Here is a 21,783-nt window from a genome sequence, read left to right as displayed (position 1 = left end):
TCAGCAGTGGGACCATAAGACCTTGCCATAATTTCTCAAAAACCTCGAGAGGCTCCATTTAATACATACAGAGAATGACTTCTTATGGTTACTAGGTTTTCACTTTCACTGTATTAACAATTATAGAAACTTTATTATTATATTTAAAAATAAGCAAATACATTCAGAAATTCAGTCTAATATGCTTTTAGATCTTCTTCACTGTTGCTGATATAGCCCCGTAAAATGTACCCCGGTGCGTATTTGAGTAATTCCTCTCTGTGCCGCTCCAGGTTGACCATTATCGCCGAGTGTCCCATGAAGTTGGTGGATTTCCCCATGGATGGACACGCCTGTCCTCTCAAGTTTGGAAGCTGTAAGTCCCCTTGCGTTTTTTGCTGGCATTTACCTGATGAAATAATTGTGCAACGTCTCCCGCGCGCGCCGAACAGCAGCAGGGACCGGAGACTGACAACCCTGCTGGGAAAGCAATCACAGTGAGAACTGGAACACAAATCTTTCCCGGAGCAGATTGCCGGCAGGGTTCTGTGGATTTCTGCATGTTTTTTTTTTTTTTACGGTCATTTTAGTTTCTACCGAAAACATGTCAGAGACGTTGTCAGACAAGTCTTGCCTGTCTTGGCTGCTGTCACAGCTACCAAATGCTTCACAGACCTGTTTTGTTCTGTTTTGGTGGTTTGTTTTAATGAAGGCCTAATGTTGTCTACCGGCAGAATCTTAAAAAAAAAAAAAATGGCAGGCACGCTACAGAGGCCCATTTAATGAACGGTTAGATAGGGCTGAGAACAAACGCTGTGTTTGCTTTGAAAAAACGGAGCTAATGTTGCTTCATTTTCCATTCAGTGCCTCCTGGTGTCCTTTCTCTGGAGACTCTGTGCTTTACATTAGAGGGGAACATGGCAGCTAGATAAGCAGAGGACACGCGGCAAGTGGGCAGGTGTCAGCTTTGGGGCTGAGCTGTGGACTCAGGCTAGTTTGCTGAGTTGTTTTGTCAGCTGTCTTTAGTTTGGCTGCAAAATATAAAGTAGGATTGGATTTCTGCAACTGTGAAACGAATCCTGTTCGTTCGCAGGCCAGCAAACCGGTAGCGTAAGGTCAAAATCCACTGTGACCAATCATCTTATAATGGGAGAGACGTTACATTTTTGGCTCACATGCTGAATGCCATGGGTTAGGGGACAACAAACCCTGCAGTAACCCTGAAAGCACCATTTCTACAATGAAACATGGTGGTGGCAGCATCATGCTCTGTAGATGGAGGAGAGATAAGCTCTTAGAGGCAGAGCAGCATCCCTAAATAAAACAGCCAGAGCTACAATGGGATAGTTTAGAACAAAGCGTATTTTTTCGTTAGGGAGCTGCTCTAATTTCAGATGATTGAGCCCCAGCAGTTTTACTAAGACGAATTTGCAGAAAATGCAGCTTCTTGATGTGCCGAGGCTGGTGGAGATATACCCAGTAAGACCTGAAGCTGTAACTGCAGCAGATGGTGGTTCTTTAAAGGAGGGGTTCCCAATGTAGGGGTCTGGACCCCCCGAGGGGTCACGAGACGCAACGTGGGGGTCGCAAGACAATCCACTCTGTCGATTACCCTCCAGATTTCTGACTTTGCAATGTTAGAGCCTATCCAAGTTTTAATATAGCAAATGTATGCCTTTGGGCGTGGATAACTATAAATTGTTTCTCGTAAATGTACGAATTTTTGAGGCCATCCAAGTTTTTCTCACAAATATGGGAAATTAATCTCAGAATTTATTATTTCTTTTGTTACTCTGTGGTCAGTAATTAATTTTCTTTAACCTGCAATGACCCTAATCTGATTTTTGTTATTACAAGAATAAAATTGTAACATTAAGAGAATTCTTAACATTGAGAGAATTCTTAATATTACCAGAACAAAGTCGGATTATTAGGAGAATAAAGTCACATAGTCGTTTGCTCAATAGTTTCAAAGTCCTGATGCTAATGATAAATTAATGCTGAGGTGCTAAAAAGATTTAGTATTTCCTCATATTCCCGTAATTTCCCCCACAAAAGGCCGAAGGGGGTCGCCAGTCTCTTGGCGCTGTTATTTTGGGGGTTGCAGGCTGAAAGGTTTGGGAACCCTGCTATTAAAGTACTGACTCAGAAGGCTAAAAACAAATCCACGCCAAAATTTTTTGTTTTTATGCCTAAAACATTTTGAAAACCTCGCATATTTTCCCCTCCACTTTGCAATTGTTTCTTACTTTTTATAGGTCTGTCACTGTAATTCACATAAAAGACAAAAGAAGTCTTTTGTTGTAACGTTACAAATTGTGCCAAAGTTCACGGGGTATGAATACGTCTCTAAAGCACATCAGTTGACTTTGCCTCAGAAAGGGGAGTAACTAATAAATCAATACATTTAGTCTCGTCGCTTCTTTTCTTGCGACTGAAATGGACTCTGCGCTGCAAAGGAATGCTGAGGAGCCAAGTATAAAGTGGCGGAGCGCCGCAACCAAATGACGCCATCTTTCCTTCTTTATTGTGAACAATGAAGCCCTAACTCAGCATCCGTGTTTGGAGTGAGCCTCGTGGTCAGCAGAAACACCTCGAATAAAGACGCGCCTCGAACGGAGCGGCTCCGTCTTATCAGACGGGTGCAGCGATTTGAAGATTACAACGTAAGACACAGGAGAGGAGAAGCATCTGCGCCCGCTGCCAGCCGCCCAGTGCGCTGACTTTGTGGAGGACAAAATTGCCGTTTCCCCGTTTTTTTGTCATCCTCCTCCCTCTAACCGTCCTGCTTATCCCGCTCCGCTGCCGCCAGCCTCCGGTGAGGAGGAAGCGACCGTGAATCTGATGTGGCCCGGAGCAGAGGAAAGGTCAGAGTCCCTTCCTCCGCCTCGGGACAGCACAGACCTATGCAGCTATTTTCCATAGCTGCTGTGTGTGAGCTCATTCTCTCGCTGTCTGCCTCTCCTTCAGTTTTTCTCCATCATCCCCCCCCCCACACCCTCTTCCGTCTCCTTCTCTGCTTCTCCATCTGGGCTCGTGTGCACAGGCACCGCGTTCTGCTCCATGACACACCGGAGTCATTTCATTTGGCAGAACAGTTGGTGTCCCGCCGATGTGGGGTCCCACAGGGAGCGGCAGGCAAAGACAACTGCTTTATAGCCGCGCGCACGCAGGCCGGTCAACGTCGCCCGTCTGACTGTGGGAAACATATACGAGATGAGAAGGAAAGCAAACGAATGCAAATAGAAGAAACTTGCATGTTTGCGCTGACCACTAAAGCTTGACTCACACGGGGCCATAGGCGGGCGTCCAAACACGGCACCAGACCCACAACAGAATGGCTGAGAAAGAACGTCAAAGAACGTCATGGGTTGTATTTAGTTTTTTACTTTTACTGTGATGACAATCATATACTTTGTAAATTAAGTTGAGAAATACATTCAGAAATCAAATCCCTTAGGCTTTTGGATTCTCTCTTTGTGCAGACCCTCCTTTAAACAATTCCTCTCTGTAACGCAGCAGAAAAAAAGCAATAAGAAGACTCCATCTTTGCACTAATTCAATGCCATCTCAGTAAATTACTTCATTTATTTATTTTCTAAACTTAACCCTTTACATTATATGTCAAGCACCTATTTATGTTAATTTTGAGAATAATAGCTTCCAGCTCATGAAGATCCCAAACCGATAGCTGAAAAGATTCATATTACAGAAATATTGGCGTACCGTAAACTATTTTTTCTGTTTTTATACGGTTTTTATCGAGTTATTGCATCCATGGAGGTGCAATGGTGCAACAGCCTGCGCCTTTGCTGTGGTGTTCAGGAAGCCCAGGTCTCTTTTATAGCTTTAGCTTCTCTGCATTTCTGGCTGCGCTGTCTCTGATCCTCCTCTTGAAAACACCCCGTAGATTCTCTGAAGTTTAGGTCAGCGGAGTTTGCTGGCCAGTCAGGCACAGTGATATCTACGATGGTCCTTAAAGATGTTGCTGGTACTTTTGCCAGTGTGGACCGGTGTCAACTCCGTCTGGAAAAAAAGGGATCGGCATGTTAATAAAGCTTGTCACCAGACGGAAGCGAGGAGTGGTCTAAAAGTAAAAGCAGAGGCCGATTCGTATGCTGCCTCCGGTTCAGGAGTGGGTTTACACCAGGGATATGACACCTGTGGCCCATTTCCTGCATGCGCCTGCCTTCTGTCTGTGGTGGGGCTTTTTTAAGCAGCAGTCCACAGTCCTTGTGAATCTCCCCCAAACTCTTGAATAGTCTTTGCTTCACGATCTTGTCAGAGATGCAGTTTTCCCTGTTGCTGGAGCACCTTTTTCTACCACACTTTTTCCTTCCACTCAATCTTCCATTAATATTCTTGGACAAAGCACTCTGTGAACAACCAACAGTTTTACCAATATCTTCTTTTAGCTTCCCCTTTTTGGGGAGGGTATCAGTGACGTATTGATGCTTGAAAAACATCACTGTGTGTGTGATGAATCTGTGGGATACACAGATTTCACATTTGAGCTGAACTACTCAATTAAATGACCTTTTCAATGATTTTTTTTTATTGAGACAAACCTGTAGATTCCAAAGTGGAAGTTACATAATTCACTTCAAGTTACATTGAAAGGAAATACTGAGCATCATTTACAGTATAAAATTAAGCAAAAACAGTTAAGTAATTGCTGGTGATTATCATGTATAAAATAAAATACAGACAACACGACTGATTTTACCAAGTCATCTCATTGCGCAGAAAGCTAAATTAGAGGCTAGGTCGTACAATAAAGCCTGCTGAGATCAATTTGAGTTTATAAATTGATGCTTGCAAGAGATGGGCGACTAGGCTACGGTCCATAACACACAGAGAGTTGACTAGTACCCTAACTAGTAGGGAGAGAGAATGAAATGTTAGGTGAAGTTTGTGAAATTATTTTTGAAGCACCCATCAGGCTTCCTCAGGCCAATAAAAATTTCAGGATTTCTGTAAAGTCCGATCTGCCGATTTCAACTTCGACTGATTTCTTGAGGCCCATCACACATGAAAGAAATGTGCTGCAGAAAATGAAGGAATAACAGCTTGAATCACAAATATAAATGCAATTTTCGTTAAACTAATAAAAAAAAACATCAAGCCACATGATTGATATGTTTATAGATCAAAAAGGGGAAGCAGGTCTGACTTTTGACACATTTATTTTACAGGAAAACTTTTGGCTGATTAATCGGTGCAGCTCAGCAAGCTCAGACTTTTTTTTTCCTCGTTTTTATCACAAATGGAAAAAAGTATAAGCATGCTAAAGTTTGGAAATGACACAATGGTCATATTAAAATAGAACTGTAGTAAAACAGCGTGGAACACCCACACTCTCTCATCATTGTTCTTGGGAATTTTAACACAGCAAATCTCTCCATTGAACTTCCAAAATACAGACAACAAGTAAAATGCCCCACTGGGAATAATAAAGCCCTGGATCACTGTTACACAGCCTCAGACGATGCATACAGAGCAGGCTGTGGGACATTCTGATCACTGCCTGCTTCGTCTCCTCCCAACACAGAGAAAAACTGAACCTCTGAGGCAGTGTTTGGGACTGAAGTGGCCTGATAATGCATTTACTGACTCTGTGACTGCATGCATCTGTTTGTGTGAGGACATGTGTGTGCAGAACCAAAGTGGAACCAAAGTGAAATTCCTTGTCGTATGAAAGCAACTTGACGATTAAAACAGATTGTGAAATTCTTTGGCTTCTGTGTCTCGTTCAGATTTTTAGAGTTAGCGTTGAAAAGAGAAGCTTAAAGACTCGTATCGCCACCTTCCCAAACACGCTGAATGATATTGTCAGCGCAGTAGGCGCCATCGCCCTCCGTTGTGGTCAAAGTGGACATATTGAACGTCCGATTCATTTCTAGTTCAGCTGAACAATGCATTTTTCTTTGACTGAGATGTAAATAAATAACTACTAAGGAAAAAAAAGAGAAACTTAATGATGAACAGGGAATGATGCCAGAGGACAAAAACTTTAAAAATGTAATGGTTTTTTTTTTTTATGAGGATTTATGTGACAGACCAGCACAAAGTAGTGCATAACGATCAAGTAGAAGAAAAACTATACATGGTTTTCCTTTTTTGTTGTTTTCTACAAATAAAACAGAGAAAACTGCAGTGTGCTCCTGTACTCTAATACCCCAAGATAAAATTGCTTTCTAAAACCTTTAAGACGGCATCTAATGAGTAATAAAAGCCCATCTGTGTGTAAATTAGTCTTAGTATAAATCCAGATGCTGTGTGAATGCCTCCGAGGTTTGCTAGAGATCATTAGTGAACATAAAGGCCAGGGAACAGCATCATAAGAGAATAGCAGGCAGGTTAGGGATAAAGTTGTCCGCGAGGATTAAACGGCAGCTCTGCAACATTTTGTCTTGAGGGCTGAGAACAACTCCACACCACGTTTCTATTAGTTGGTTTATCACATAAATCCTAATAGAACTAAAGGTTTGTGCTAGAAATGGGACAATAGGCGTAAATACTTTTTCTGGATCATATCGGCGTTAACCTGTGGGGCTTACAGGCTGAAAATCAAACAGCTGGAAGTTAAAAAAAAAACACATTTATTTCCCATCTTATTGGTGTGAGTGTGGCTCTCCTTTCTGTCTTCAGATGCCTACCCCAAAACAGAGATGATCTACACGTGGACCAAAGGGCCCCAGCATTCGGTGGAGGTCCCTCCTGAGTCCTCCAGCCTCGTTCAGTATGATCTCACCGGCCAGACGGTCTCCAGCGAGACCATTAAATCCATCACAGGTGAGCCGTATTAGGGCCGTCGACGTTTGCGACCGTTTCCCGCAGAAATAACTGTTTTTTTTTTTGTTTGGCAATACACATTGCATAAAACCTAAGCCAGTGATCAAATTTACCCCAAACATTTAAGTGAAAATCCGACCGGATGGGTTATATATTGTTGGGAATGCAGCTGCACCGGTGGCATTGGAAGGATTTGGAGCTTTGACACTTGCACAAACACGACAGTCTGTCAGCTGAAGCATGACTAGCGCACAGCAGCAGCCTCATGAAGTAAACATCACGGATTGAGTCATTTCACAGGCCAACTGGTTCACCCAAAAACTGATGGAGCCAAAAGCAGATTTTTTTTTTCCCGTTTTTTTTTTTTTTTGTTGCACAGACAGCTAGGATGGATGACGAGCGTAGATTTGACTCGAAATAGATGGAAGATGTAATGAGGTGTGAAACATTTGGGAAACAGGGCGGTAGCTGTCTTTTGATTATATTTACTGTCACTTTAAACTAATTTGCGTTTGTGTTGATCCCCCAGGTGAATATGTGGTGATGACGGTCTACTTCCACTTAAAACGTAAAATGGGCTACTTCATGATTCAGACGTATATCCCCTGCATAATGACAGTAATCCTCTCCCAAGTGTCCTTCTGGATAAATAAGGAGTCAGTCCCGGCACGGACCGTCTTTGGTATGTACGACTTAATGCACCTTCCTTCTCCTCCCTGTCTACTCGTCTGATGCTTTGCGAACAGAGCCGTCTTGTCTGGTGGTGACGCTGCAGTGCGTGCTGCGAATGGCACAAATCACAGCTTGCTTCTTTTATGTTTGAACAGTAAACATTACCCATGTGCTTCTCGTGCTCTTATCCCAAACATTTTAAAAAAATCAAGTAGAGCTTAACGCTCATAAACCTAGTACGAAAAAATAAATAAAATAAGATTGTGGTACCAGGAACGAACTTGTGGCAGTGTGGCCTTAACAAGCGCAAGGTCTTAGTTCAGCCAGTTTAAATGAATTAATCCATGTTCATAGTTCATCTCCTAACTACGTTCACAGCTGCAAAATGAGCTAAAAAAATGACATATAGGTCATGGCGTCATTCACCAGCATGCATAGTGATTGTGTCATGATGCAGTATTTGCAGTCTTTCCTCTGTCAGCTTAATGACATCTGTTTAATTCTCTTCTGTCTTGTCTTTGTTGATATAAACTGTTTTTTTTTCTAGCCCACATCCCAAAAAATGGACTCTCATTCACACTTTTAAATGTTCTTGAAGACAGAAAGCAAAACGAGTCTTACATTTTTGCTGATAAGCAGTCAATTAGGATTATTTTTGTAAATCTTTAGTTTTTTTTGTTGTTGTTGTTTTGTATTACAATAGTGGCTTTAAATACAGAATCAAACAGGAAATAAGCAGGGAGAGAGAAAGGGGGAAAGAAATGCAGCGAGAGTCCCAAGGTTGGAAATAGAACTTTAGTCCGCGGTTAAAGCAGTATGTGATTGAGGTTCCTCTTTAAAAAAAAAAAAAAAAAATCAGGATTCTGTTCAAGAAAAAGTGACAAAATGATCAATCATGTAAATTAAAGACAGCATCTATCCTGTTATTTCAGCTATACATATCTCTGTGACACAATAAAACAAAAGCATTTTGGCAAAATGTCCGTTTTATCTGTATTTACTATTAAGTATTGATGGTTCGAGCCTGAACCTTGATCAAATTGTTAAGTTCAATGTGAGGACAAGGCAAGGCTAATTTCTTTGTATAGCATATTTCAGTACAGAAACAATGCAAAGTGCTTTACATGATTAAAATGTAGGGAAAAAAAAACATTATAAAAGCAAGTATGAATAAAATGTAGAAACAAAATGGAAAATGGAAAATAGAAACTAAAAGCAATCATTAAAAACAGTTGGACTACAAAGTTGAACTAATGATGTTTCAGTAAAACAGTTTAACTAGAACAGTCGAAGGCAATCCTAAACAAATGTGTTTTTAATCTTGATTTAAAGGAACTCAGGCTTTCCGCACTTTTACAGTCGATGGGGAGTTTGTTCCAGATAAGTGGAGCATAGGAACTGAATGATGCTTCTCCGTGTTTAGTTCTGGTTCTAGGTATGCAGAGTAGGCTGGAGCCAGAAGACCTGAGTGGCCTGGATGGTTGATACACTGATAACAAGTCTGTGATGTATGTAGGTGCTAAGCCATTCAGGGATTTATAGACTAACAGAAGTATTTTAAAGTCTATTCTCTGAGATACAGGGAGCCAGTGTAAGGACTTTAGAACTGGGGTGATGTTCTCTACTTTCTTAGTCTTAGTGAGGACGCGGGCAGCAGCGTTCTGGATCAGCTGCAGCTGTCTGATCCACTTTTTAGGCAGACCTGTGAAAACACGGTTGCAGTAATCAATTCGATTAAACATAAAAGTATGGATTAGTTTTTCCAGATCCAGACAAAGGGCATAGGGTCCCCAGAAACACTGGCTGTGGGTGCGTAACAGCTGAACACACAGCAGTCACCAAACTCTCACCTTGGAGGGGCTCTGTTTCTGTTTCGGGTCTTTTCTGCAAAACGAACCAAAGGTCAGGGCTCCCAAAGCAAAGCAATGTCTATGTTTTGTTTCCCCCTGAATAGACTGCTATCTAACAAGGCCAATATGAGCTATGCTCACTTTAAATTTGTCATGTTTTAAGAAGCTTTTTTTTCCAATAATGTGGAGTGAAATGTTTTAAGAAACATTTGTGCTAAGTTTTAAGAAAATCAATCAGTTCAAAGTTCTCAGAACTCATCAATGCGTCGATGCCCAACACTACTAAAGAGACCATGTAGTTAACACAGGTGGCGTTATAATTTTCATGTTTGCATTTATAAAACTGTCACACAATGTAGTACATCCTAAAACAGGAGCCAGTCAGAGGAGTTGCTCTTCAGCTACGCTCTTTGTCAGACGACGGACCCTGCGATCAGATAAGGAAATAAAAAAATTAAAAATACTGACTAAAACACAGACAGACATGGCATGTTGTGTTTTTTTTTTGTTTTTTTTTTAGCCATTCAGTGACACGTTTGGTTGTGCATTTTGATATCTAACATAAAAGCGGGCCAGTTGTGATGCATATGGCCATCATCCAAGAAGTGCGCTCTATGATTCAGCTCTAGGTCACTTATACGCCTATAAGTCCAATAGATATTTAACAAGCTTGTTTTGCTGAGTAAAAAAAGATATTGCGTGACCCTCAGTGGAAACGTGTCTAGCTGTTGCACGGTGTAATAAAACCCTCGAGGATTAGTGCTGCTTTCCTGCAGCGGTCAATGTATATGTCAGTGCCCGTGCTTTCTTTCCTTAAAGCGCTCAGCACAACAGGGAATCACAGCGGTTATCGTTGCGTCACTCAAGGCCCCGAGGCAACGGGCTTCTGCTGTTATCCTCGGCATTTTGAATATGTGCAAGTGTTTTGTTTGTGCTGGTTTGAGAGTATAGGGTCGCCGTTTTTTTTTTTTTTTTTTTTGGATTTGTCTCCTTTTGCCCTGCAGCTGCAGTCTGCTTTAACTCCTGCTGTGGTGACCTAGCCTCAATGACCCATTTAGAGGATGGAGAAGGTTTTATCAGCAGGACAAGCAGGAGTGGAGGTTGGATTAGCTTCTTGTCTTCAGACACAGTGTCTTGCCAAAGTATCCATACTACTTAAGTTTTTAAAAAGATATCCGCATTATAACAACAAACTGCAACACATCTATCTCACTAACACGACGATAGATTAACACAAAGTTGTAAATAATCTTACTATGGATGGAAAAGGATAGTTGGTTTTCAAACATTTTCCGCAATGATTTATACGATGTAGTATGATTTTTTTTTATCATTACCCCTTTCGCATTGAAATATCTGCTATCATGCTTCACTAAATAACTCAAGCTATCGGACAGGATAAATAGCATCTATACATTATTTCTTAAAAATTGTAAACTTCTTCTCACTCGAGCTTGTACTTAACTGATTTGATGATTTATTCTATTTATTTTCTTTTTATTGCAACACCCTGAGTTTTCTTTGTTTTACATATGGGAGTTACACTGCCTGGCCAAAATAAAACGTCACCAACAAAACAAAAAGGTCACACACTCTAATATTTCGTTGGACCGCCTTTAGCTTTAATTATGGCACGCATTCACTGTGGCATTGTTTCCATAAGCTTCTGCAATGTCACAAGATTTATTTCCACCCAGTGTTGCATTCATTTTTCTCCAAGATCTTGCATTGATGATGGTAGAGTCTGCGTAAAGTCTTCTCCAGCACATCCCAAAGATGCTCAATGTGGCCAAGGTCTGGTGATAAATCCAGCTGTGAAAATGATGTCTCCATGCTCCCTGAACCACTCTTTCACAGTTCAAACAAGATTAATCCTGGTATTGTCATCTTGGAATATGCCCGTGCTATCAGGGATGAAAACATCCATTGATGAAATAACCTGGTCATTCAGTATATTCAGGTATTCAGCTGACCTCATTCTTTGAACTTATGCTGTTGCTAAACCTGGACCTGACTGATGCACCCGTCACTCTGGAACAGGGTAAACCTGAACTCATCAGACCATATGACCTTCTTCCGCTGCTCCAGAGTCCAATCTTTATGCTCCCTAGCAAATTGAAGCCTTTTTTTTTTTAGTTTTTTTAGCCTTAGATTTGTGGTTTTCTTAAGGCTACACAGATGATCAGTCCCAATCCAGGGAGTTCCCTTCGCATTGTGTGTGTGGAAATGCTCTTACTTTCACTATTAAACATAAGTTTCTTCAATTTGATTTGCCCAAACGCTTAAATGATCGCCGATCACAATCATTCAGGATTTTTTTCCCGCCCAAATTTTTTTCCTTGAAGACCATGGGTCCCTACTATGCTTCCAGCTTTTAATCATGCGTTGGACAGTTCTCAACCCAATCTTGGTAGTTTCTGCAACCTCCTTAGATGTTTTCTCTGCATGATGTACGCCAATGATTTGACCCTTCTGAAACAGACTGACATCTTTTCCATGACCACAGGATCTGTGGTCATGGAAAAGTCATTGCACCAGTTGGGGTTAAATAACGTGTTGCCAGGTGAAACATAATCGCACATGCAGTAATTATCCAATGGGAGGCTGGTACCTATTTGCTTAGTTAAATCCAGGTGACAACGTTTATTTCTGGCCAGGAAGTGTATAGTTTTGTTCAAAATAAAGAATCTTGAGTTTGGGTGTGGACTTTAAATGGGCCATTCTAACTTGACTAAGGTTTCATCTAAACCAATTCTGGCTGTATTTCTAAGGTCGTTGTCCTGCTGCGACACGCAAACAGGACATTTTGGCTCCATCCGAATACGTCTAATTATGGCTCCTAGCTCCTCTTATAGTAAGAGCTCTTTCGTTGGTAGGAAATTAGCTTTGGGCCGCTTTGCCAATTTCAGACAGCCTTTAACTCAGATGTCATTTCGTGACGGAAACACACATAGATGATTCTAGTCAAATCCAAGCCTACAGCCTTCTGAAAAAGAACTACAAAGTGGACGTTCTCTTCTCTTCGGGAGATTTTCCTTAATTTCCGTGAGCTGGGCTGTGCTCATACATCATGTCGCGCAAAGGATTGTGCCGGTAAGGGCTCTCACGAGGTTCCTATGCTGAGGGAGCTGTGAGAGGAAGCATGCTGGCTCCTTTTCCTACCTCATTCCTTACTTACTGTACTATTCGGACAGCACTTATAATGGCGACAGCTGACGCACTTCCGTTTTGGCTAAAGAGTCCTTACCCAAAAGATGTTTTTCGGATGCAGCCTTCTTTTCTTTCAATAGTGGCTGAAACCACAGGGCCTTTACAGAACAGCTGGTTTACTTATTAGGTGACTCCTGCAGGCAATTTTATTCAAGTGTATCAAAGTAAAGGGGACTGAAGCACACAGTTTTTAGTTGTTAAAAACAACTAAAAACTAGTTTTCTAGTAGTAACATGGTAAAGTATGAAAAGTTAAAGGGTTTGATTATTTTAAATGTAGCTGAAGGAGGAACATGATAAGAAGGAACATGATAAGAAGGACCTTTAAAATGCTAAATCAAACAGCCCTTTTTTGACATGAAATACACACATCATTCCTTAGTCTCTTATTGTAAAGATGTCTTCTAAGTCAAAGTGCAAAGCCGACTGAGTGATGAACTGGACTCTCGTACATGATGTACTCATTATTCTGAACAGTTTGTTTAATTGAACTACAAAAGGTCCAAAGCAAGATTTAAACCCTGACGTAGGCCGTAAACACCTTATTTTTGTTTTGTTTTCAACGTCTTATTCTTTATTTCTAGCCATTAAAACAAACTGAGCTAATTTACACTTCCAGCAATAAATCCTGCACACTAAACGAATGACCCAAACAGAACGCCGCTTTCACAGCAAATGGGATTTTACCTAAGTGTTTTTATTTTAACGGCGGCTCCCTTTTCCGTTTTAGAGTTCATTGCAACATTTCAAGCTCATTTCCTGTGCATGTTCACTTCAGCGGCAGGTCACCTGTCAATGTCAGCAAGCGGTCTTTTGACTGACAGGTAATTATATGGCGGTCACGTCTGGGCACAGACAAAGTGCCTTTATGTTGCACAAGGACTTTAAAGCACACCCTGTTCCTGTTCTGCGACTAAAGGGGATTTTCTCCAAATCACATTATTGCTATTTTGTTAATAATACCAAGGACAAGCAATGATCTACACTACAGGCTCCTACCGCACAGCAACCCTTGATTATTGTTGGTGACGCACATGACCTTGTCATTTGTTTCGGTGGTCCCTCTCTTCTCGGACCAGAAACTACTACATAAGGCGCACACATGGTGCATGGTGGATGTGCGCCTCAGTCAATGTGTCCTCTAGGTCTGTGATGTACAACCTCCCGTTACTTTTACCTTTGCTTCCACTGTGGCAGAATCACAAATAAAAACAATGGGGAAGAAGAGATATGGTTTACTCAACTCGAAGCTGGTGGTGTGGTGTTTTTTGATCCAAGAATAGCATTTGGGGGCAGAGCTTGCATGCTAGCAGGAATAATCCCAGTCAATATAAGAGAGCTGCACAGATGCCACAAAGCCTTTCATTTGTCGCTCCTTTACTTCAACGATTATGGTATTTAGCCTTGTCAGCTATGGTTGACTCACCAAGTGCAGGAAATGCATTTTGGATTTAGACATATGATTCAGTTACTTAACATGATAATAACTGATTAGCAATAGCATAAGGTGACTATCTGTGATGTGAATTGGGCCTGTTGGTTGTTTTTTGAACCCAAGAATTTAGACACCATTTTTTCCGGTTAAGGGTTTCGTCTTTGGTTCAAGCGACGAAGCTCTGGGTTCGTGTTTAATTAGGGACAGTAGGATGGAAAAGGAGATGGATAGAGGATTTGCAGCCTCCTCTGAAGCGATGTGCCGTTGCTCCCGTCAGAGGCGCACAAGTGGCTGAGCTGGAAAAATGAGACAGTATTAAATAGTTTCAAAATGTTTCTACGTATAATGTGACATTTATTCTGTGCAATTCGATTGAAATATAAATACAGTTGTTAGAAGAAAAAATACTTCTAAAAATGAACAAGGTGCAATAACTTGCTGCAAAGGTAAGTTAGTCGATGCAGTGAGGATGCCACATCTCAACTTGGCAATATCCACCCACTCTATCCTAGAAAAGTTCACCAATTCCATCAAACTGTGATGATATCTCTTGTCCACAACCCCATTCCGGTGTATCCACAAATGATTTTGTCAAATTTAGATCTGGACTCTGGCTGGGCTGTTCCAGCACTGTATCGTTCCTCCCATGAAGCTGTTCTTTAAGTGATCTGGATGTATGCTCGCACTGACAGTGAGGCTGAACATTTTAATCCCTCTTAATTATCAGCATTCCAGGAGACACATAAAAGTTTGGTTCAAAACTTATTTACATTTGTAACTATAACGTCTGATGCTACTGGCGCCTTTCATTTGGCTCTGTGACTTGGAGGAAAGTTTGTTTCACTTATGCTTTGGGAAGCATAAAGGAGAGGGCCTGCCATGGTGGCCTGTCGCCAGGTATTGTGCCAGACCTTAAGAGGTCAAACGAAGTCCTAGTCTTGATGAGTCAGGACTGTTTTGGTTTCCGGCCAAATATCTGGTCCTTCTCAGATTGTCAGGCCTGACGAGGGCCAATATTTATCTTGCCACTGCACATGCAAACCAATTATTTGGGAGTGATGTGGGGGAAAAGGCTTTTATCTTCTACCATGACAAACATAAATATTATATACTGAGTTTTTTAAACTCTACTTGGACTTTAACTGGAACTGTTTGTTTTGGTCACAGTCGGTTTTTCAGCAATAAACTGGTGGGCCTTGTGCATTACAAATGATGAATATGTGGAAAAGCACCTTATTCTCTCATTTCCACTGAAGTTCCCAGGCTTTGAATGCCTGTTTCCCACCCATCTAAGTTCTTAGACTATTTTCACTGCTCTAAAAGCCTAGGGCAGTCAGCCTAGTGACAAATAAGGAGGTGATGAAAACTGCATTTCACCTCCAGTCCAGCAGGGGGTAGTAAAAATAAACCAAATGCCAAAAAAGCCAAGCCTGACCGAGAAGCCTGGACTTTTTCCCCCTTGCAAAGGCCCTGGGAACCCTATTGGAGTGCATGGTGTAGCGATTTCTCAGAAATACCAAAACACGTTAAAGAGAGTTAAACTGTTTCCTGTGAGTGGTTTACAGTTTTTGCAGTAAATTGAAAAAAGTAGTTGTCATTGAGTTTCAACAGAATACATATGACAGGAATATGGTCAGGTCAACAAAGATATGGTTTGCTAGACAACAGTTTTCACAAACAGACCTCTCTCAATACTCCAACTTTTTTAAATGTTATTCAAGAAGACTGGCTGCTGCCCCGTTGGCAAACTTGAGGTTGTAGAGTCTGTATTACCAGCAATTGTTTCAATAATTGTGCTTTCTGTGATTTTGTAAAAAACAATTAGTTCTTAACATTAACATTTCCCCCGGGCTGAGTAGTTACACTCTAATTGAAGGTTGGATTTATCTACGGTTTCCATTTAAAGATTACACTGCTGCAAATAAATATTAATTTATTTCAAGAATTTTACACATCTTTTGAAGCGTTGCCATTAGAGGTGGCCGGCACTGTATCTCTGGGAAATGCTCAAATTACCCTTAATCTACTAGCTGTGTGCAAATGGCACAGATTTACTAACTTTTAACCCCCCCCCCCAAAAAAAAAAAAAAAAACATGAAAAAGACCCTTAATGCTGAAATAAGCACTGTAGTCCTTTTTGTTCATGTTCCACATTGCAGAGAGTAAAATGGTTCATTATCACTCTGCAGTCTGTTAATGAAAGATGCAGATGAGAGCAACATTACTGCACATGCATGGGCTATTGAACAAGTCTTGTTTTTCATTCCAAATTTTAATGTGCTGTTTTTGGAGGGGAAGTCCATTTGTAGGGAAGCTGCAGTATCCACAGCCAGAGAGAAATAATAGCACATAAATGTTTTGGAACCCTGAAACCAACACGCTTCTTCATTAATTTCATTGTGTTGAAGGAAATTTGCTTTTGGGAGTTTGGTGAAAACCGGACGTCTGAGGTCATAAATATGCACATATATAATAAATGAATGCAAACGTGTAAACTTTGTAGCATTTATAATCTGGAACCTTCTTACTTAATTGTTTCTTTTTCACCCAGTCCCACCACCCCTCCTCACTTCAGACTCTTTATTTTACCCCATCCATGCCCTCACACCCTCAGCCAACCAAGAACCAGCCACCTACCACTCACCAAATCTGGAGTACACGTGGTCCCCCCACACCAAGAGCCAAAGCAGACCTTGCAGAAAGGGCCTATTAATCCATCCCAGGGTATCATCCATATGCCCAAGATGCCCAAAGACAAGGCCAGCCCTGGTGTCATCACCCCCCACATGATGATGAAGACCACCTTCCTCCACGTTTGCAGTCCCCATCACCCAGATGGGACCCATCGTTGCCTCTCGTGTTGATACTCACCCTGCCCAGAGTGTCGCTTTGGGACTTTAGTTAATGGTTGTGTGACATCTAAAGGCTCTCGGTTGCACCAAATGATCTTTTTTTTTGGTATTGGAGTAAAGGAGGGAAATACCAATGCATGGTTTCAATTTCAGAGATTTGTTTGGAAAAAAAAATTAAAATACTCATGTGACTCAGATTGAATTTCATTTATTTATTTGCGTATTTCATTTCTTTCCCTCTTTGTCGAAGGCATCACCACTGTCCTGACTATGACGACACTCAGCATCAGTGCTCGGCACTCTCTCCCCAAGGTCTCATATGCGACTGCGATGGACTGGTTCATTGCCGTCTGCTTCGCCTTTGTCTTCTCTGCCCTCATCGAGTTTGCCGCTGTCAACTATTTCACCAATGCACAGATTGAGAGGGCCAAGAGGAAGCCAGGCAAATGTCCCCCCGTGCCCCAAAGCACGCCTGTTAAGGTGAAGGACACAGAGGAAGTGCAGCAGGTAAGCTTTTTTTTTTTTTTTTTTTTTCCTACGCCTCAGACTGGCTCAATAATCTGATCGCACTTTACCTCAAGGGGCATTTAGGCAGCAAACCCCATCGCATCGGGCTCGCTGTGTCTGGCATTTAGCCTAGACCCTCGAATGGCTGGAAGTGAGTGCGCTCGAGAAAAATCAGCTTTGCCCTTCCGCGGAGATGTTTGCAGAGAAATCTGGTTTTCAGTACGCCTTGAATTTAGATGTTCACATTTTAAATGACAGTAGTAATAGATTTGAAATTATTTTAGCATGATTTTGCTGTTAGATTATTTAATTCTAACAACTTCTGTATGTGTGCATGTGTCTGTATGTACATATGGATTAGTTTTTGTTTGTTTCTTTCCTTCTTTCCTGTTAAGCTTCTTTTTTTATTTTGTTCTGTTTCTTAACTATTTGTTACATGAGCTGAACTAACGAATGAATTTCTCCATTGTGAGATTAATAAAGTCTTATCTTATCTTATCTTGTGACCAATGTACAGTATATTGTATACGTATATGTATAATTTTGTTAACTTAGGAGCTAATTTGTTTAAATGTTGAAATTAAACACATAAAGAAAAAATTGTCATTTTAATAAAGCCTTCATTTAACACGGTCAGCCCATTTATACTGAGATCAAATTACGCAGATGTGAGTATCATGTACTACTAAGGAGACTTCTAAAGGTGATTGTTAGCAATGGGTTTTAATTGGGAGTATCATAGTAAAGTGGGCCATAAATGCACACCATACTTTTCAGATTTGTTTGTAAAGCAGCATTTGCCTCCATTTCACAATATTGTGCTAATCCGCGATGCTCCGTCGTAAAAACCCGATGACTTCCATTCAAGTTTGCGGTTGTGATGTGTTGAAACGCGAATAAAGGGGTGTGAATACTTCAGCAGAGCCTGGTAGGTGAACAGCGTGGGAGCTCAGGTACCGGGACAGTCAGAATTCACCAACATGCCGTGAAGCTACTTTCCAGCTCACATACGTCGAACGCATCCCAGGTCACTCTCAGAATTTATTCATCATGCGTTTTTATGGCGCGCTTCATCATTTATGAAGCCAGAAGGATGGGTGCCTATGCCTGGACTTATAAGTCTCTCAGCAGTGGCAACATCAAAGTGTGTATAGATCTACAGATCACTGACGCTGACACGACCCAGCTGAGCGTACAGTATGTCTGTTTTACGCTAAACACTTTAAGTTGCCCCCTCCGGTCCAAATCCCAGTGTGGCGTAATCATGCCTGAATGCAGCACAGTGACAACGGCACTTCAGTGGATTAGCGGGTTGCCACGGCAACGCAGCCCTGGTACATCTGTATAGGTTTCAGAGAGCCTCCTGCGCTGGGGGGGGGGGGGGGGTAACCCTCTGTTCCTCGAGAGGAGGCCCTGTCAGCTGAAGGCCTGGCCCACCGGCCTGGCTTTGTTGGTGGCTTCAGGTTCTTTTAGCCTTTTAGCCTTTCCATCACAAATACCAACACTCACACACACACAGCTCTCCTCAGCTCTGGACACAATACTATCGGATCCTTTCAATTTTTAGAGTGGATGGTGGGGTTGGATTATTTCCACAAATGCCTCGGTACCGGCATCACTCTCTCCGCGCTTGAAAAAAAAAAAAAAACATCAACTCTCAAAAGGATAAGCTCCTTTGGTGCTACACTGCATTACCACCCGGATGCAGCGCTCCGTACTTTCTGTCTTAAGCCTGTGTGAAATGAGTGAAATCCTCGTTAAGCGACATCTGTGATGCACGCGCTCGTTCGCTCCGCGTCCCAGCGAAGGCCGTCTGTGTGAGCGTGACCGTCGGTCTTATCGATAGCACAGGGCTGCTGCTGGGTGAAGCACTTTTCACCCAGGTCTGCCCGTCTGCGCCGGTTTAGCCTCGACTGCAAACAGCCCCAGACAAACAGCAGAAAGGGATTTGGCTAAAAAAAAAATAATTATTTTTGGTGTTCCAATGTTTTTTTTGCATCACACTGACCTTCTTAATTTAGTTTATAGAAAAAAAAACATTATTAGGTAGCTTTATGAGTCAGGTTTGCAGACTCATAAAGAAAAAGTTGAGCACCAACAAGCGGCATCCCAAGTGGAGCGATCATGTTCCAGACGGTTACAGGAGCGTCTGACGGTCAGGCAGAGCGCATGTACAGGGGAGAACATGCGAACCCCCAGCAGTGAGAGGCCAGGCTGGGATTGGACCTGAAACTTTCTTTGCTGCTAGGCAACAGCACTAACCACTGATCTTCCATACAGCCGCACAAAACCCCCCAAAATCAAATGTGAAATAGTGGTTGAAACGTATCAAAGCGCAAAACACTCAAAGGTGTTGGGAAATGTTTTTGCCAACTAAATGAGGTACACTGGACTTGGAGTTGTGTGGTTAGGCCACATAAGAGAAACGTACTCACGATGAGGGTCCACAACAGAGAAATAAAATTGGCTGTATGGATTTCCCTGTGGTTTTTGAACCAGTAAAATGATACCATTATGAATCTCTTAGGACTAACTTCCAGTAGTACGGCTGTATTTTAACATCATCGGCATCGTCGGCCACGCAAAGTGCCATCGCATTGTGTTCCCAATGATTTCGCCTCTACCTACTAAAGAATATTAGCTGTGAATATGTACTATGTACCACAACCTAAGCATTTTCTCTCTCTGGTCTTACACAGCAAGTTCCCGACACCAACGGCTCCCTGAGAAAACGGATGAACTACGTCTCCCACCAGGACGCGACCGCTCAGCCGAGAGCCCAGTCCACCACTAACGTTTCAGGCCTGGGAAGAGGAAGGGCCCTGAGAGCTTTAGCCGGCGGCGCCAACGGCAGCTCCTCCACGCTCTCCCGCTCCAGCCCCAAGTCCGAGAGCCTGCTCAGCGTGGCCTCCTCCTCTGCCCAGCTGGTGAAGGGCACGCCTCAGCCAGCGGCCTCCACCCCTGACGTGATGGCGGGCACGCCGGGCAGGCAGGGCGCCGACTCCGCGTCCCTGCACCAGCTGCTGGGGCCCAAGCTGGAGCGCATCCAGATGATGGGCAACAAACTGGAGCCCAAGCAGACGCCGTGCTCCCAGCCGACCGCCGCCGGCATGGGCGGAACCAGTAAAATTGACAAATACGCGCGGATCCTGTTTCCGGTTTCGTTCGGGGCGTTCAACATGGTCTACTGGGTGGTCTACCTGTCTAAAGACACAATGGTGACCAAGGGCAACTAGATCTCCATCTGCCAACGGGATTCATCGGTATTTCGTCTTAACCTGGATACAACAGCAGGAGGCTGCTGGTTTTGCCAAACAGTTAAATGTGCTCATTCGTCAACGGCGGATCCAGGAGAACACGTTCGCGGCGCATTTGTTTTGCTCCTGCCGAGGGACCGCAAGCATGGAAATAAATCCTTATAATTAGAATGAACTGACTCAGCATAAGAACGTCTGCACATTGGAATATTCCACTGTCCCTTTTTTTCTATTTTCTATGGCCTCGTCTGATTGTAAAGGTCTGCAACTGCCTCGTGGTCCGTTTGGCCTGGATACAGTGTGGGGATTTGTCACTTTCCTATTTTTGTACCCTGCACCGGTTGGATATGTCACCATTCGGAAATGAACTTCACCCCCAATGTAAATATATATATAAATATATATATAAATATTTATTTATTAGGTTAAAAAGATTTATATTTGATGTAAAAACTTAAAAACAGAACAGTAGGTTTAGGGATTTGCAGTAAAATGATCTGAAAGTACAAAGAGATCTGGGTGGCGGTGCATGGTCTCAGATGCCTCCTGGCAGAATGAGTGTCAAGCTGAAAAGACTTTTGATCAAAAAGTCTTAAAAACCAGGCTTAGAGGAGCTTTGGTCATGAATGGATGAGCTGTGAAAGCTTCTTGCACAGTACCTCCTTGTGAAGCATCTCCCTTGCACAAGATGGCTTAACCAATCGGAAACAACCCCCGAGATGAAATGTAGGAAAAGGAATGAGAAAGGAAGGAGTGGAGACATGCTTACAGCTGTAGGGTTTACTTCTTTACCGTCTGGTCAAGGTTCATACTTTAATTATGTAAATTAATAAAAACAATCCACATGTACAGACAAAAGCCAGAGAAATTAGAGACATTTACTGGAGGGTCGTTCTCCTCGCTTTTGTTTTGGATCCATGTCGCACTGTTGTCATTTCACTGGGAATCGAGACACAGCCCCTGATAGTCTCACTGAACCTGCTCAAGGGCATCAGCAACCAAGACACCTGGCTGGGTTTCTAATCGTCTTTCCGTCAGCCAGATGTTGCCTTCTTATCGCTGCAGCTGTTGGGCACTTAGACACCAGCAGCTCATTTCCTGCAACTCATGCAGCATTTCTTTGTAATAATGCATTTACTGCGAGGATAATTCAGGGTCTGTGAAGTTGTCATCAGCAACGTTAGCCCCCCCCCCCCCCCCCCTACCTGTGGCAGACGCCATGCCGCA

At 42.5% G+C, this 21,783-nt stretch overlaps 1 protein-coding gene across 1 annotated transcript in view; it reads left to right on the top strand.

Annotated features, from left to right (window-relative positions):
- gabra4 (gamma-aminobutyric acid type A receptor subunit alpha4) overlaps positions 1-21,441 on the top strand; it is a gene marked incomplete at its 3' end in the record, with an annotated part of 28,224 nt that extends 6,783 nt beyond the window's left edge. Inside the window, 5 exon segments of the mRNA XM_012854815.3 lie at positions 273-355; positions 6,631-6,774; positions 7,304-7,456; positions 17,043-17,299; positions 19,999-21,441. Coding sequence (XP_012710269.2) covers positions 273-355; positions 6,631-6,774; positions 7,304-7,456; positions 17,043-17,299; positions 19,999-20,535 — 1,174 coding nt within the window.
- Between the last annotated feature and the right edge of the window lie 342 nt (positions 21,442-21,783).

The sequence above is a fragment of the Fundulus heteroclitus genome, chromosome 23 (genome assembly GCF_011125445.2).
Source record: "Fundulus heteroclitus isolate FHET01 chromosome 23, MU-UCD_Fhet_4.1, whole genome shotgun sequence".
Taxonomy (NCBI): Eukaryota; Metazoa; Chordata; class Actinopteri; order Cyprinodontiformes; family Fundulidae; genus Fundulus; species Fundulus heteroclitus.
The sequence above is the reverse complement of the archived record's forward strand: the minus strand, read 5'-3'. Positions and strand labels throughout refer to the sequence as shown.